The sequence below is a fragment of the Doryrhamphus excisus genome, chromosome 16 (assembly GCF_030265055.1).
Source record: "Doryrhamphus excisus isolate RoL2022-K1 chromosome 16, RoL_Dexc_1.0, whole genome shotgun sequence".
In the NCBI taxonomy this organism is placed as follows: Eukaryota; Metazoa; Chordata; class Actinopteri; order Syngnathiformes; family Syngnathidae; genus Doryrhamphus; species Doryrhamphus excisus.
The window spans coordinates 2970901-2988712 of NC_080481.1; the positions used below are offsets into that span (position 1 = coordinate 2970901).

General features: G+C 40.1%; 1 protein-coding gene across 1 annotated transcript in view; it reads left to right on the forward strand.

The window, feature by feature from the left end:
* The window catches only part of LOC131104622 (bone morphogenetic protein receptor type-2-like), a 44488-nt gene that overhangs the window by 24983 nt on the left and 1693 nt on the right, over nucleotides 1-17812 (forward strand). The window contains exons 4-12 of the mRNA XM_058051987.1: nucleotides 4672-4779; nucleotides 4969-5060; nucleotides 8210-8440; nucleotides 9860-9974; nucleotides 11910-12070; nucleotides 13457-13604; nucleotides 15959-16095; nucleotides 16181-16353; nucleotides 16423-17753. Of these exons, the coding sequence (XP_057907970.1) occupies nucleotides 4672-4779; nucleotides 4969-5060; nucleotides 8210-8440; nucleotides 9860-9974; nucleotides 11910-12070; nucleotides 13457-13604; nucleotides 15959-16095; nucleotides 16181-16353; nucleotides 16423-17753 (2496 nt within the window). The remainder of the gene's footprint in view (nucleotides 1-4671; nucleotides 4780-4968; nucleotides 5061-8209; nucleotides 8441-9859; nucleotides 9975-11909; nucleotides 12071-13456; nucleotides 13605-15958; nucleotides 16096-16180; nucleotides 16354-16422; nucleotides 17754-17812) is intronic.

A 17812-nucleotide genomic window follows, 5' to 3' on the forward strand; every position in this document is an offset into this window, starting at 1 on the left:
ATTTTTGTTGAATTATTTATCTAATTTTATTTGTAAAAGTGATATACTATCAGCTGTATGTTCATGTGCATTTAAACATCAGACCACATCAAACTATGTAATTTAATTTTCCAGTTTTGTTTTTTGTTTTTTTTACTAAATAAGACATCTGACTTGCAAGTTGTGTTGCCATTTTATGTTAAAAGTTGAAATACTTAGAAAGCAACTAGCGGGCCGGATTCAAACGCTTGGTGGGCCGCATGTGGCCCCCGGGCCGTAGTTTGCCCACCCCTGGACTAACGGGTTCTCGACGAAGACCCGAGTGTCACCGACTAACGGGTTCTCGACGAAGACCCGAGTGTCACTGACTAATGGGTTCTTTAAGAAGACTCGAGTGTCACTGACTAACGGGTTCTCGACAAAGATGCGAGTGTCACCGAATAACGGGTTCTCGACGAAGTTTCTAGTGTCACTGACTCACGATTTCTCGACGAAGACTCGAATGTCACTGACTAACGGGTTCTCGACGAAGACTCGCGTGTCACTGACTCACGATTTCTCGACGAAGACTCGAATGTCACCGACTAACGGGTTCTCGACGAAGACCCGAGTGTCACTGACTAATGGGTTCTTTAAGAAGACCCGAGTGTCACCGACTAACGGGTTCTCGACAAAGACCCGAGTGTCACTGACTAACGGGTTCTCGAAGAAGATGCGAGTGTCACCGAATAACGGGTTCTCGACGAAGACTCGTGTGTCACTGACTAACGGGTTCTCGACGAAGACTCGCGTGTCACTGACTCACGATTTCTGGACGATGACTCGAGTGTCACTGAGTAACGGGTTCTCGACGAAGACTCGAGTGTCACTGACTAACAGGTTCTCGACGAAGACCCGAGTGTCACTGACTAATGGGTTCTTTAAGAAGACTCGAGTGTCACTGACTAACAGGTTCTCGACGAAGACCCAAGTGTCACTGACTAATGGGTTCTTTAAGAAGACTCGAGTGTCACTGACTAACGGGTTCTCGACGAAGATGCGAGTGTCACCGAATAACGGGTTCTCGACGAAGACTCACGTGTCACTGACTCACGATTTCTCGACAAAGACTCGAGTGTCACTGACTCACGATTTCTGGACGATGACTCGAGTGTCACTGAGTAACGGGTTCTCGACGAAGACCCGAGTGTCACTGACGAACGGGTTCTCTACAAAGATCCGAGTGTCACTGACTAACGGGTTCTCGACGAAGAGTAAAAAAAATGGAGTTTCCTATCAGTAGCTTGCGGTGCCTTTTCAACCAAGGAGAAGGCCCCACGCTCCAAGAGCTAACATTTACTTGTAGTTCCAGTTATTTTTTTCAAGGTAGAATGAAAGGTGGAGCCCTGTAGCTAACAGGTTTCTCCCTCGTAGAGATGCCAACTTGTCTCACGACATCCCGACTGAAGTTGGAAATCTGATGGATTGTGATGTTTCTGTGGGGACATAAAATGCTTTAGTTTGTCAGTCAATTTGTAAAAAGGGAAATGTTTGACATGAAGATTGCCACCGAAGCGGCAATTGAAGACGGCCAAAATAAAAACCCGCCTCTCCGCCGGCTAGCTCTGTATGCTTGCCTACAAGTGCACAGAGTGCAGCTCGCTATCTGGGCACCATCACCATCAACTGGCTGAGCAATTATACGTGAGCACAGGGAAATGGCTTCCAAGAAGAAATATTACCACAGAAACTAGGATGACTATTATGCTGGATGTTGGTGTGTTCGGAATACAAGCTATGCCCTACAGCGTGACGATTTCCATAAAGAGCGGGGAGCAAAATGATATAGTCTGACAAGCATAAGGACACCGTGAGGGGAGAATGGAGAGAGCTTTTTTCCAGGTACGTTCATGTACTAGAGCAGTGCATCAGATACCCGGTGAACAGCAGAACACTTCTTATATAGAATCTTCCATAAATATACTAGAAGACTCTTATAGAGGATATTTGACCAGTCTGACATTTACTGGATTGCAAACACCAACTGGCAGCTCTGCTGCTGTGGAACCATCAGCTGTTCGAGACAGAAAGCCACCCCACAGAGCATGGGTTCTGTTCGAGGTTGCATTGTCAAGAGCTTGCTAATGTGGGGTTCAGTTTGTTTTATGTACAGTAGGTGGCACGGTGGTCTAGTGGTTAGCGCGCAGACCACACAGCTAGGAAACCAGGGTTCAATTCCACCCTCGGCCATCTCTGTGTGGAGTTTGCATGTTCTCTCCATGCATGAGTGGGTTTTCTCCGGGTACTCCGGTTTCCTCCCACATTCCAAAAACATGCTAGGTTAATTGGCGACTCCAAATTGTCCATAGGTATGAATGTGAGTGTGAATGGTTGTTTGTCTATATGTGCCCTGTGATTGGCTGGCCACCAGTCCAGGGTGTACCCCGCCTCTCGCCCGAAGATAGCTGGGATAGGCTCCAGCACCCCTGTGACCTTTGTGAGGATGTCCTAACTGTTTATTTTGTGTAAGCAATGGAACAAAAGCGGTTGTCTGTGTAGCATTATAGAGTGTGCATACAGCAAACGGGGTGCAAATTACAAGCTCACTGAGTCTGGAGTTACTAACAGCCATTTCTTACCACAATCAGTGGCTCTATCCGAGTTTTAAACACTACTATTGTCACTAAAAAAATGGGTAACGACCACATTATACGTGACTGATGCTGTAGAAAACCTAATGCTAAAATAATACAGCTACTTAACATTGAGAGATGTCTTGTAGTAATATCTTGAGAAACTTCGGACTGTCCAGTCTCTACTTCCAGATCGGATTTGGGATCTAACACACCACTGTATGTTAAAAGTGGACATTTAAAAACGATAAATCGACAAGTATTATCCTATACTCCTATAAAGTTGGGTTAGCAACTGAATATGTACAGTATTTGATATTGCACTATATTAACTGTTAGGGCTGGGCTAAATATATATATTTTAAAAATATTTCTTTCAAGCACAATATCAAAAACAAATTCATTCATATCGACGGAGACTGGATTTGACACAGAGGTCTATCTCGCTATGCTGTGTGTGTCGATGCCCCGCCCCCCCCTTCCGTGTTCCGTGCTTGATCTGGCAACCTTCCAAACTGTCTGTGTGGCATATTTTCCCGAAAGCGACTCGTGACAAATCTTACTACTGTTGTCATTGGAGATGTTTCTACTATTCTACTATTTGGGAACATAAAAGCAAAAGTATAGCCCCCACTGCACACTGCAGTGTAAGATCTCGCGCTGTGTTACAGAGCAGGATCTCAAACAAAAATGTTTGTTAATCTTCATTAAATTACTACTCATTACACTCAAGACTCATTGGGACTGTCGGATCGTGTGATGGAAGAGGGATGTGTGCTGAATAAACAAGTAGATAAGAGGACGCTTGAGGCAAGGATGCAATTATTATGTCATTACACTGGCGAGACTTCGAGAGGCACTAGACAAGATAAAATATTAAAATGTTATTTTGATGAAGCGGTGGCCAATTTAGAATGCACAAACTGAATGACGTTTATCTGTGGCGGGCTCACTTTTTTTTGGTTCTGCATTCAAAAAATATATATATATATTATTATATATATTATATTATTATAATATTAAAGTAAAGTATTTTTGAGTTGCTGCTGACATTTCAATATTTCTTCCTAAACGGATCACTTTGTGTCATATTTTGTTTTTGAGCATAGCTAAAGGCTTGTTATAATAATTGATTGATAATTATATATATATATACGTATATATATATATTTTTTTTTTTTTAAGGAAGTTGAATTTAGACAAGGTTAATTACAAAACTAAAGTTGTAGTTGTAATTTTATCAGAATAATGCCAAACTATTAGGAGAAAAAAAAGTCCTATGAAGACAAAAACATAATTTTACCAGGAAAACTATAATTTGACAAGAATAATTATGTAATATGAGGGGGAAATAATTGTAAATATTATTATTTGTTAATTATTAAATGCTGTAATTTATGAAAAACAAACTAAAAAAGAATAAAGTAGCAATATTTTTAATATTAGTTAAATATTATAATATTAATTATAATTTTTTTGTCGCTTTTGAGAGAATACACTGTTGATAGGCATCATACAACTACATGTCAGAAATTCCAAACTATCCCTTTAATCTATCCACGTGTCACTTTCTTTCAGTGAGCAGTGCTGTGCTGCAATGGTGCTGCAATGGTGCCCCCCCCCCTACCCCCCCTTAGCTAAAACATATTGTCAAAGTTCGTTTGTAGTGCTAAACACATTTGTTTTGCCCTGGCCGATTATGCTAATTTGACGACCATATCATTACATTATCCACTACCCAGCAGCCCCATCACCGCAGATAGATTGTAGTCCTGCAGGAAGCAATGCATTTTGAATGGTCACTATGTTGATGGTATATGGTTTTTCACTTGTATGGCGCTTTTCCACCTCCAAAGCACTCAAAGCATATCAGCAATAGATAGCTTATGCAGTGGTGAAAAGTGTTGAAAACAATAATTACAACATATTCTGAGATGTGATATGTCGAGAGGACACAAATTCAATTCATCATAATGTTATCTTTGCTTAAAGGCTATGCTGCAGATGCATTGCATTCAGCAGGTAATGACGAGGCTGTCTATTTGCACTTGATTTTACTTTTGTTATGTCCTCCTTGCAGACCCTAACACACTGCGCTACGGCGAGCCAATCATTTTCGCCGTGGCAACCGTCTCTGTGCTGGCCGTGGTTGCAGTAGCCGCTTTCTTTGGCTACCGCATGATGCACGGTGAGTTTCCATGGTGGCGGGCCGAGAGCAAAGAGCAGAGAACATTCGCTTGCCAAGTGTGTTAAATGTTTCCTTGCCGTTGTAATTGCTGTAATAAGTGGGAGCAGTGTGGACTTTGTTTAAAGGATTTTTATTTTATTTTATATATTTACAATAATTAACTGCATCTGTGTGTGTATGTGTTTGCAGGAGACAGTAAGCAAGGTCTTCACAATCTCAACATGATGGAGGCTGCTGGCTCTGAAAGCTCCCTGGACCTGGATAATCTCAAACTCCTGGAGGTCTGCTACATTCACGCTAACAAGCGCTTGAATTTCTTAAGCAGTCTTTCCTCACATAATGAGTGGAAGAAAAATCTGGCCGCTAATCATGACAGGGGACCGCGGTTACCTCGCTTTTATTCAACCATATAAACAAATTACACAGGTCACAATCACCCTTTTGTTGTTTCCTGATGAGAGGCATAATGACATGGCTCTCACAAGACATGGGACGCAAACGTGATGTCGAGTCAGTCAGAAGGAAGTGCCTCCAAACTAACCCGGCACCAAAATCGATGTTTGTTGTAGTAGTAGCTAAGGCGTTTTAAGGCCATCTTGATACATACACTTGATTTCTTTGCCATTTTTTTTGCCAAAGAATGTGAATGATAATACTGTAAGCTTTTTCCTCCCTCACAGGGGTGTCCAAACTTTTTCCAATGAGGGCCATAGTGAAAAATGAAAGAATGGAAGGGCCATTTTGATGTTTTTTAAATGTAGATATGCTTTTTCACGAAAAAAAAACGACATCTCGTATTATCTTTTTTCAAATATTTCAACTTTCTTCTTAATCTTCATAAATGTTCTTCTTGTAATTTTATGACTTTATTCCCATCACTTATCCCCAACCTAATTTTCCTGAAATGATGTCTTTTGTTTTGTTAATATTGCGACTTTGAAAACAACAATTTTTTTCATTGTTTTTGTTTCAACTCTATGCTACTAAAGCGACTTTATTTTTCCTCATAATATTATGATTTTATCTCGTAAAATTATTATTTTTTTCTTGTTAAGAGTACTACCTTTTTCCTCAATATTTGGGCTATTCTCCTAAAATTACAGAATTTATTTGTCATTTCTGCAAATATTTTTTTTCAATTTTCCAACCATTTTCTTCTCATAATATTTTGACTTTCTTCTTAATCTTCATAAATGTTCTTCTTGTAATATTATGACTTTATTCCCATCACTTATCCCCAACCTAATTTTCCTGAAATTATGTCTTTTGTTTTAATATTGCGACTTTTAAAAACAACAATTTTTTTCATTGTTTTAGTTTCAACTCTATGCTACTAAAGCGACTTTATTTTTCCTCATAATATTATGATTTTATTCTTGTAAAATTAAGAAGCTACCTTTTTCTTCAATATTTGGACCATTCTCCTAAAATTACAGATTTTTTTTGACATTTCTGCAAATATTTTTTTTTTCAATTTTCCAACCATTTCAACTTCTTGTAAATTTTCTTCTCATAATATTATGACTTTATTCTCTTCACACTTTTTCCTAGTTCTGCAGCTAACAATTATTTTAATCGCCGATTAATCAGTCGAATCAGTGGAACCAAACTTTTCAAGACCACTGAACGGCTTTACAAAGACATCAAACACTGTAGCTCATTCTGGAAAACATTACTTGCATATTTTCCTCCAAGCATTCAACCGTAGCCATCACCCACAGCGATAACGCCGCTGACCAAATGGGAGCACTGCGTGATCTTCAAGTCTGTGCACGCTGCTTATCAAAGTCTTACATTGAAAGCGGTGCCGGGACCTGAACGAAACAACCACATTGGAAAAGACGAGATTTGCCAGAGTACTCGATGCTGCTACGGTTAGCAGGAGTTGCTATGGAGCCGGCGTGTTGCTGCGTATTCAGACAGCCGTGTAGAAAATGCACCGGTATCTTTTCAGGCAGGAGTTGAAATCTCTGTGCCGTCCTTGTGCTTATCAAATGCGGGCTCATGTTCTTCTTTGCAGAGCCAGGCGGGGGCTTTTAGACTAAACACATTTCCTGTAACTTGACTCAAATGCAGGTTTTTAGCACACTGGGCCTGCGAGGGGACAGTTTACCATTCTCTCTACACCACGGTGTCAAAAGTGCGGCCCGTGGCTTGGTACGTTCCATAGGCTGATCAATAGAATCAGGTAAAGAATATTAGGAAAATATGAAATAAAAAGTTAATCTTGCGAGAAAAAAGTTTTAATTTTATCAAAAATAAAGTTGAATTATCTGGAGAATAAAGCCATAATATTAAACAAAAAAGAATGACAAGCAAAAATTTTAATTTTATCAGAACAAAGTTAAACAATTAGGAGAATAAAGTCATAATATCAAGATAAAAATCTTGCGTGGAATTTTTTTTAAAAACAATTTACAATAGTAAATACAATTTATTGTCTTATGACAATGAAGTCATAAGACCAAAAATGGGGTAGTAAGGAACTAGTCATAATAGCAAAATAAAATAAAATAAAAATAATTTTAAAAAATAATCTTACTAGAAACAAGTTGTGATTTTATGAAATAAAGTTGAATTAAGACAAAGTTAATTACAAAAAATAAAGTTGTAGTTGTAATTTTATCAGAATAATGTCAAACTATTAAAAGAAAAAAAAGTCCTATCAAGACAAAAACATAATTTTACCAGGAAAACTATAATTTGACAAGAATAATTTTGTAATAGGAGGGGGAAATAATTTTAAATATTATTTATTAATTATTAAATGCTGTCATTTTATGAAAAACAAACTAAAAAAAGAATGAAGTAGCATTTTTTTAATATTAGTTAAATATTACTGAAAAAGTTATAATGTATGAGAATAAAGTTGAATCAAGACAAAGTTAATTACAAAAAATAAAGTTGTAGTTGTAATTTTATCAGAATAATGTCAAACTATTACGAGAAAAAAAAGTCCTATCAAGGCAAAAACATAATTTTAATAGGAAAACTATAATTTGACAATAATATTTTTGTATTATGAAGGGGGAAATAATTTAAAATATTATTTATTAATTATTAAATGCTGTAATTTTATGAAAAACAAACTAAAAAAATAAAGTAGCAATTTTTTTAATATTAGTTAAATATTAGTGAAAAAGTTATAATGTATGAGAATAAAGTCACAATACAAGGGCAGATAATGACGAGAACAAATGAATCAGCAAACATATTAACTGTACTGTTAATTGTTAAGAAAAAGTCAAGTGTACAAGCAAAGTGGAGTGTTTTTTCTTAAAATTTATGGAAATATTAAAGTGTGGCCCCCTGCGCCCTTTTTATTTTCTGGTAACTTTGGACACCCCCGTGTCGGACTTTTAACATTTGAATGATGTTACGCCAACTTACAACACTCTCTCACCATACGTCTTATTTTTTCTCATTTTAGCTCATTGGCCGGGGCCGATATGGCGCCGTCTATTGCGGCTCCCTGGATGAGCGGCCGGTTGCAATCAAGGTTTTTACTGCCAACAACCGCCAGAACTTCCTCAATGAGTGCTCCATCTACCGGCTGCCGCTGCTGGAGCATGATAACATCGCCCGCTTTGTGGCTGCCGACGAGCGGACGGGCCTGGAGGGACGCACCGAGTACCTGCTGGTCATGGATTACTACCCACATGTGAGTGACATGACATTTTATATTTTTATCACCAGAATTATTTCTGAAAATGTTAACAATGCAATAATCCATCATTTATCGTGGTTAGTCAATTCTAGACCTGATAGTGATTTGTGAATTTCCGCGAAGTCTGATTCCTCATTTATAAATATTATATAAATATATTACTATAAATATATTATTAAATATATTTATAAAAAATATGTATATATAAATATACTATATAAATAATATTTAAATATATTATTTATTTTTATTTATAAAAAATAAATATTTTATATTATTTTATATAGTATATTTATATATAAATATTATATATATATATATATATATATATATATATATATACGTATATATAGTGATTCTTGAATTTCTGCAAAGTCTGATTCCTCATCTATAAATATTACATAAATATATTACTATAACTATATTATTAAATATATTTATAAAAATATTTATATATAAATATACTATATAAATAATATTTAAATATATTATTTATTTTTATTTATAAAAATTATTTTTATATTATTTTATTTATTTAAATATGTAATTATATAATATATTATATAAATATGTAATATTTTCATAATTGGAGCCTATAAAATCTGTTTACGACCTTCGGAATACATTTCCTTAGCATTCTTAGAGCCCTGTAGACATGAAATAACACCCCTATAGTTACCTTTACACTCCTGTCACACACAACAGTAAATAAGCTGTTTAAGGTGTAAAAGCTGTTTAAGACTCAGTATGTGTCCGGTGCTTGGGGAGCTCAGTGGAGGGTGAACAGGAAGTGACGTCTGGGGTTCACAGTTTTAGTTTGCCATGGTCTACGGCCACAACAGTGGTTGGGTATCATTGAGCCTGTTGGTGAGATAATTCAAATCTGCAATAAAGGCCTGTTGTTGAGGCGATCAAGCCTGGTGCTTGTGTGTCTCATCGACCATTACAGTAACATTACTGACACCTAGTGACCATCATAGAATATTACATATCATCACAATGTCTTTAAATGCATCTTCTGAATGCCTTATATTTGTATTTTAGCATCATTTAGACATGTTTATGCTTGAAAATGCTGCATTTAGTCAAAAAAAATGTCAAATTTGCTTAAATATGCATTTTTTTTAAATGAATAATAGGCTGTATTCAACCATGAAACATGATTTATTACATTTTTGAAAAGTGAGTCGGGTTGTGGAATTGGAAGAGTCACCTGGAAGAGCTGGTGTTAGATGGTATAAAATCAGCAGCTCGCTTGGTCATGTGCAAACACAGGCTCTGCACTTTTATCTCCTTCCTCTCATGTCGCATCCACAGCCAAGCTGCTGATTGATTTGACTTCCCTCGTTGCTCCGTCACTGTGCTGTCTATTTTTTTTTTTATTATATAACTTCCTGTGTCTCCCTCCCCCAGGGTTCCCTCAGCCGCTACCTGGGTGTCCAGACCAATGACTGGGTCAGCAGTTGCCGTCTTGCTCACTCAGTCACTCGCGGCTTGGCGTACCTGCACACTGAACTCTTCAAAGGAGGTGAGCACCCAAAATTGTCAGGATTTGCATTCGGATTTTGTTTTATCAAATTATTCCTGGTTTAGGCTTGCTTGTTTTCCACATTTGCACCAATTGGCGCTTTGGTTTTTTCTGAAATTGATTTGGCGGCGTCAAAAGTGCAGCCGGAGGGCCAAACAGAATTAAACAAGAAAACTACAAAGAAACAAAAACATGGGAAAAGGAGAGTGAAAAAGTGAGAAAAAAGCAGTGTTATAATCTGTGCGCTAAAACTTTTTCCACCAAAAATGAAAGGATGCAAGGGCCACTTTGATATTTTGTAAAGCAATATCCAAGGAGTTAATATTTCAAGAAAAACTGCATTGCAGCTTTGTGATATATAGGTAGAAAAAACACATTTCCCCACTGAGGGACGAATAAAGGCATATCTTAATCTTAATCTTAAAAAGACGATTAATAGTATCAACTTGGCTCATTATTTCCCATTTTTGCTGTTTTTTATTTTCCAGTTTTGTTCTTAAATAATCTTGGTTAAGAAGATTTTTTGTAATATTACAACGCTGTTCCCATAATAATAGAATAATAATATGTGTTTGTTTCACATATAACTTTTTTTTAGTAATCTTTTCTTGAATATTTATATTTAAATTAAATAAAAATTATATATTTATAATAAATAAATTAATATTATATTAAAATTAAAATTATAAACCTAATTTTTTTTTTCATTTTTTTAATTACAATTAATATTTTGACTCTTAAAATTATAGTTCTTTCCATGTCGGATGTTTTTTTTTTATTTTTTTAGATATTTTCTCTTCATTTTCCTAACATTGTACCCTTTTCAATAATCTACTATTGAAAAAAAATCAAACTTTTTTTTCTCTAATGATAAGTTAATGCTCATAAAATTGAATATAAGAAATGTTATGGCAGATTTTTTATTTTTTTGTTAAATTTGAAAAAAAACAGCCATGGGGCAGATACCCCTGGTCATAATAACAACAATAAAACTAGCAACAAATAAAAAAAATGTCAAGGTGGCCTCTTGGTCCTTGGATTTGTTTATTTATTTTGTTGTAAGTATGTGGCCCTCTATGGAAAATGTTGCAGCTACCATAACAACACAAATACACCAACGCTGCCCAACTGTGGCTTTTAAAAGCCTACATCCTGTCCTCCAACCAAGCACTTGCGTCAGCCTGCAGCCTGCGTTCTGCAACTTCCACTTGGATCTGTTTGGCTTGGAGAGCGCTTTGCATCACTGCGTTTGGACCAGCGCATGTTTCCACACCGCGTGCGCTGCCCGCTCTCCCGTTATTTATATCCTGGCCTCTCGCCTGCGTCCAAGTCAGACGAAAAATGAAGAGAAGGACGAAGGGAAAAGGCGAAGGGGATGTAGGGGATGGAGCTGACATGACTAAGCCCGGAGGCTCGGTGGAATTCATTCTTCAAGACAACTAAACGGAGCTGACACTCCTTCAGTGGCCCTCATTCTTCTCCATCAGCCGGGGCGCACGTCACGGCAGTCAGAGAGGCTTAGAAGTACGGAGGAAGAGCGGGTTGTTACAAACGCAGTTAGACGAGAAAGTGACAGACAAAAACGCAAAGGGGGACGGAGGAGGTGGAGCGGCTATCATGAGAATTTCCCTGGATTTGGTGCAATCATCTACATCCTCGTTCCCTGCTTCCTTGACATAAGTGCTCCATGTCTCCCTCTGCTGGCCAGTACCGTTCATGCAGCAGGGAATATGAGGCTATATGCTCATAATCCTATTGTTGTAAATTAGATTACTCGCTTTAGTCGCCTGATGACAGCGCCTCCTGTTTTAGTGAACAAAGAGTCCTGCCGAGAACAGGAAGTGGTTTGCTTGACTGGGACATTTATCAAATACTGGTTCCGCTGCTCTGTTCTGCTCACACCTTTTCCTGCCTTCTTTCCGCCTTTCCTCCAAGACATGTACAAGCCAGCCGTCTCCCACCGGGACCTGAACAGCCGGAATATTCTGGTTAAGGCTGACGGCACCTGTGTAATCATCGATTTTGGCTTGTCCATGAAGCTGACGGGAAACAGGCCCGCACGGCACGGCGAGGAGGAAAATGCTGCTATAAGTGAGGTGAGTGAAGTCGCTAAACGTGTGTAAATGTGTTATACTACATGTAAAATGTACAGCTGCATGCTGCATGAAAGTATTTATGCTCCACTGATTTTGTGCTCACAGTTGCTGTGCTGAGAAGCAAAAATTGAACCTAAGCCTTCTCAGACGCTGCCACAGCTCAATAGAGTCAGCAGTGCACCGCAATAAATACGTAGAAATCAGGGGTGACCAAAGTTTTATTTTATTGGCGCAGACCACATTTAAAAAATATAATGTAGCAAGAAAAACAAATCAGACGTAATTTTACAAGAATAATATCAAAATATCAACAGAAATAAAGTCGTAAAGAGAAAAATTTTACATTTTATGAGAATAAAATGAGGGAAAATAACATAATTTTCGGAGCATCGTGTGGAAATATAAAAAAAAATAACTGTTTGTTATACAGTAAACCTTGGATATATCGGACTCGGATATATCGGAAATTCGCTCACAACGGACAGATAAAAAAGAACCGATTTTTCTGTAATGCATTTCCAATAAAAATTCATTGCATATATCGGGTTTTTTATAACGGATTTCGCCTATTTCGGACAAAATCTCCAGTCCCGTTCCAATGCATTTCCATTAAATTTCCCTCGCATATATCGGATGGCCGCATCGTGGCGCTCCGATTCGTCGAATCGTGACAGGCCGCTATACGATGTCATTTGCAGCATTGCCTGCGCGTCCAGGTACATTGGAAACGAGGAAATCAAGGAAGTGCCTTTTTATAACGGATAAAATCCGATTAAATCCGATGTCAGAAAACAGACATTTTCCGGTATACGCATATAACGGATTTCGCTTATATCGGACAAAACCAGTGGGAACAATTGAATCCGATATATCCGAGGTTTACTGTATGAGAAACAAAAAAAAGTTGTAATTTTTGGAAAATTGTTGCAGACAATATCATAAAATTCCAATGCTAAAATCAAAATATTATGGGAATAAAGTCATAATTACAAGAATAAAGTTGAAATAGTTGGAAAATTAAAAAAGGCATAATTGGAAATAAACAGCTTTAATTTTATAGGAATACACTGGTAATATTATGAGGATAGAATATTGTAGTATAGTATTGAAATACGTTAAAAAAAACATTTTTTCAGGGACAGATATTGGGCTGATAATTGTCAGTGGCCGATATTCTCGTACATCCCTAATTATTTTATGAATTACGTTAATGTTTAAAAAAAAGTCAAATTGGAAAATTTGGGGGAAATTAGGTTGTGGAAAGTTATTTTATGGGAATAAAATCACAAAATTCACCTACATCACAAAGCTGAGTTTTTTTTCTGATGAAATACAGTATATAAATCATATTTACAAAGATGTCCCCCATTCTTGATGCTCTTGTAGGTGGGCACCATCCGCTACATGGCGCCAGAGGTGCTGGAGGGAGCAGTCAACCTACGGGACTGCGAGTCTGCGTTGAAGCAAGTGGACATGTACGCCCTGGGCCTGGTCTACTGGGAGACCTTCATGAGATGCACCGACCTTTTTCCCGGTGAGACGTTTAACGTAGCCTAAATCACAATCTTCGGGGTTTGGACTTTTACATCCATATTACGGAGTTCTATCGCTCGGCTTTTGTCCTCTTGCTATTGCGCCATACTGATAAATAGTACTTTGCAAATGGACAGGTTATTATATATTGGAATTTTATCATAAAAATGACAACTGCAACTGAAATGAAGTAGGATGCACACTCAGTACCTCACACAGCTCAAATAACCCAGATAAAGATCCGAAAGCAACACAATTCACCAAGAATTCCAATCCAGGATGGCAATATTCCAATCCATGACTATTTAGAGGAGGTGATATCACTGTGTGATAGCATTTATCCTACTATGGTGGCGGGGGTATGCTGGAGCCTATCCCAGCTGAAGGCGGGGCACATATAGACAAACAACCACTCACACTCACATTCATACCTATGGACAATTTGGAACCCAGGTCTACCTGATCTCCTGACTATGTGGCCAACTTGTCCACTCGTCAATAATGCCGCCCTGTCAAAATGAGTTGAAATCATTCATTCATTCATTTTCTACCGAGCATCATAGTGCTAAGTGTATACTGTATATAAAGTATATGTGTCTAACCATGAAAATACCAAAAATGCTAGTAATACTAACATGCTAACACCTAGCATGATAGTGCTAAGTGTATACTGCATATACTGTGTATGTGTCTTCCCATGAAAATACCTAGAAATGCTAGTAACGCTAACGTGGTAATGTTAGCATGCTAACGCCTAGCATGGTAGTGCTAAGTGTATACTGTATATAATGCATATATGTCTACCCATGAAAATAGCTGGAGCACGGGGAGAACATGCAAACTCCACACAGAGATGGCCGAGGGTGGGATTGAACGTGGGTCTCCTGCGCGCTAACCACTCGTTGCCGTGCAGCCCCTATTATGTTATTAGCTAAAAATACTAGTAATATTAACATGCTGACGTTAGCATGCTAACACCGAGCGTCATAGTGCTAAGTGTATACTGTATATAAAGTATGTGTCTAACAATGAAAATACCAAAAATGCTAGTAATGCTAACATGCTAACACCTAGCATGATAGTGCTAAGTGTATACTGTATATACTGTGTATGTGTCTTCCCATGAATATACCTAGAAACGCTAGTAACGCTAATGTGGTAATGTTAGCATGCTAACGCCTAGCATGGTAGTGTTAAGTGTATACTGTATGTAATGTATATATGTCTACCCATGAAAATAGCTGGAGCACTGGGAGATCATGCAAACTCCACACAGAGATGGCCGAGGGTGGGATTGAACGTGGGTCTCCTGCGCGCTAACCACTCATTGCCGTGCAGCCCCTATTATGTTATTAGCTAAAAATACTAGTAATATTAACATGCTGACGTTAGCATGCTAACACCGAGCATCATAGTGCTAAGTGTATACTGTATATACTGTGTATATGTCTTCCCATGAAAATACCTAGAAATGCTAGTAACGCTAACGTGGTAATGTTAGCATGCTAACGCCTAGCATGGTAGTGCTAAGTGTATACTGTATATAAAGTATATGCGTCTAACCACGAAAATACCAAAAATGCTAGTAATGCTAACATGCTAACACCTAGCATGATAGTGCTAAGTGTATACTGTATATACTGTGTATGTGTCTTCCCATGAAAATACCAAAAATGCTAGTAATGCTAACGTGGTAATGTTAGCATACTAACACCTAGCATGGTAGTGCTAAGTGTATACTGTATATAATGTATATATGTCTACCCATGAAAATAGCTGGAGCACAGGGAGAACATGCAAACTCCACACAGAGATGGTGGAATTGAACCCCGGTCTCCTAGCTGTGAGGTCTGCGCGCTAACCACTAGCCCACCGTGCCGCCCAAGTTGAAATAATACATGACAAAATACAATACAGTAATCCCTTACCACTCTGTGCTTTGAGTTTAATTTCACGGTTTTTCAAAAATATATTCATCATGCCGTTGAATATGGCCAAATAACTTGCATATTACAGCAATAAAACAGCAAATACAGCAAATAAAAAAATAATAAATTAAGCATTTTCAGGCACAACGGCTCCAGTAATGTTAAGGTCATAAAAAGGGTTTCTATGGTCTAAAAATATAAAATGTATAAATAATGAATATTATTTACTGTATAGAACAAAATGGGGCTGCTCTAAAGCTGGTGTTGCATTATGGCCAAGCAATGTAATTTAGCCTAGAGGAAGATTTTAATATGTTATTTTAAATATGTAAGTTATTTTTGCTTCCCCCCCTGCATTATTCATGGAAGGGTAGAACTAGTTAGCATTTTACATTCCTCCCCCTCACTGACTCACTATCACATCTAGGCGAATCCGTACCAGAGTACCAGATGGCCTTCCAGGCGGAAGCCGGCAACCACCCAACGTTTGAGGACATGCAGGTGCTGGTGTCAAGGGAGAAACAGCGGCCCAAATTCCCAGAGGCCTGGAAAGAGAACAGCCTGGTATGTTTGCTAAATGCTAAACAGGTTCCCTTTCGGAAGGGTAGCGGGTCAGGGTACCGTTAAGTATGTGTCTCCTACGTGGCAGGCGGTTCGCTCTCTAAAAGAGACGATGGAGGACTGCTGGGACCAGGACGCCGAGGCCCGTCTCACGGCCCAGTGTGCTGAAGAACGGCTGGCGGAACTGCTCCTCATTTGGGACCGCTCCAAATCAGTCAGCCCCACGCTCAACCCCATGTCCACTACGCTGCACAATGAGAGGTACAACCCCCATTTCAGAACTTCCTTCCAGCACGTAGTCTTCAATATGTACCCTTCATTTCCATCCAGGAACCGCGTGACGCCCAAGTCTGGCCCCTATGCTGACCTCTCCTCCACCTACATTGAAGAAAACGAGGGTGTGGCTAAAAACACACAAGCCGACACCACGGGCTCCGCAAGTGGCCGAGTGGGGGTCGGCGCCGGGGAGAGAAACAGGAACTCCATTAACCAAGAACGCCAGCAGCAAGCAAACGCCCGTCTGCCGAGCCCAGAAGGTAGCAGCACCAGCGGCGCTGGAGGGGGCCTCAGAGGGAGCCCCTCCGCCTCCACTACAACCACCACTATTATTTCTGAGTCTGAGGAGACAACCGGGGGCGCCTCAGTCCCGGTCTGCCTTCACTTAACTCAGGAAGATCTGGAGACCACCAAGCTCGACCCAAAAGAGGTGGACAAGAACCTGAAGGAGAGCTCAGACGAGAACCTGATGGAGCACTCGCAAAAGCAGTTCTGCTCGCCAGACCCGCTGAGCCCCGGCAGTTCCAGCCTGCTGTACCCGCTGATCAAGATGGCCAGCGAGGCGTCGGGCGCCCCCGACCCCGCCACTTCCATGCCTGCCACCATTTTCCCTCTTCCCAAGCAGCAGAACCTGCCCAAACGGCCGTCCAGCTTGTCGTTGCGCAACAAGCCCGCCAAGAAGGAGTCCTCGTCCTCGTCACTCAGATTCAAGTTCGGACGCTCCGGGAAGTCCAACCTACGGCAGGTGGAAGGATCAAAGATAAACAGCGGCGCGGTACCTGGCCCGGTCATGGCCGCTGAAGGTCACCGGGGCACAACGATAAATAACATACCCGCTCTCCGAGACGCGCACGCCAACGGCGGCGTAAACGGCACCGTTAACGGTCACACCAGCAGCACCATCCCGTCTGTGGCCTCAGGTGGCGATACAGGTTTTGGAGCATCCGGTATCATTCCGAACGGAACCGGAGTTCTACGGTCTGACGACAGTCGCCTCAGCCTCGGCGTCATCACAGCCAGCCCCGACGAACACGAGCCGCTGCTGAGCCGAGAGCAGGCGGATCCGAGGGACGCGTCTTCAAGCATGGCCGTGCTGCTCTCCGCTCGGCCGAACGCCAACAACAACAACAGCAACACGGGCCGCGGCGGCGGCGGCGAGAGCGGCGGCGAGAGCGAGGGAGCGGAAGAAGACCCGAGCGCGCAGGGAGAAAACGGGGAAACCGGCGGCGGCCCCACGGCGGAAAGCGCCGGGCCTTGCTCCGCTGCGTCGGACTTCCCGGTCACCATGCGGGAGGAGTCCCTGCTCAGGCAGCCCAGAGCTCGCAGACCGGAGAGACCAAACTCCCTGGACCTGTCCTTCACCACGCAGGACCTGACCTCATTAGGTTGGCATCCATCTTACTGATTTCTTGTACTTTACTGTGTTTACATTTGATCAGCGAAG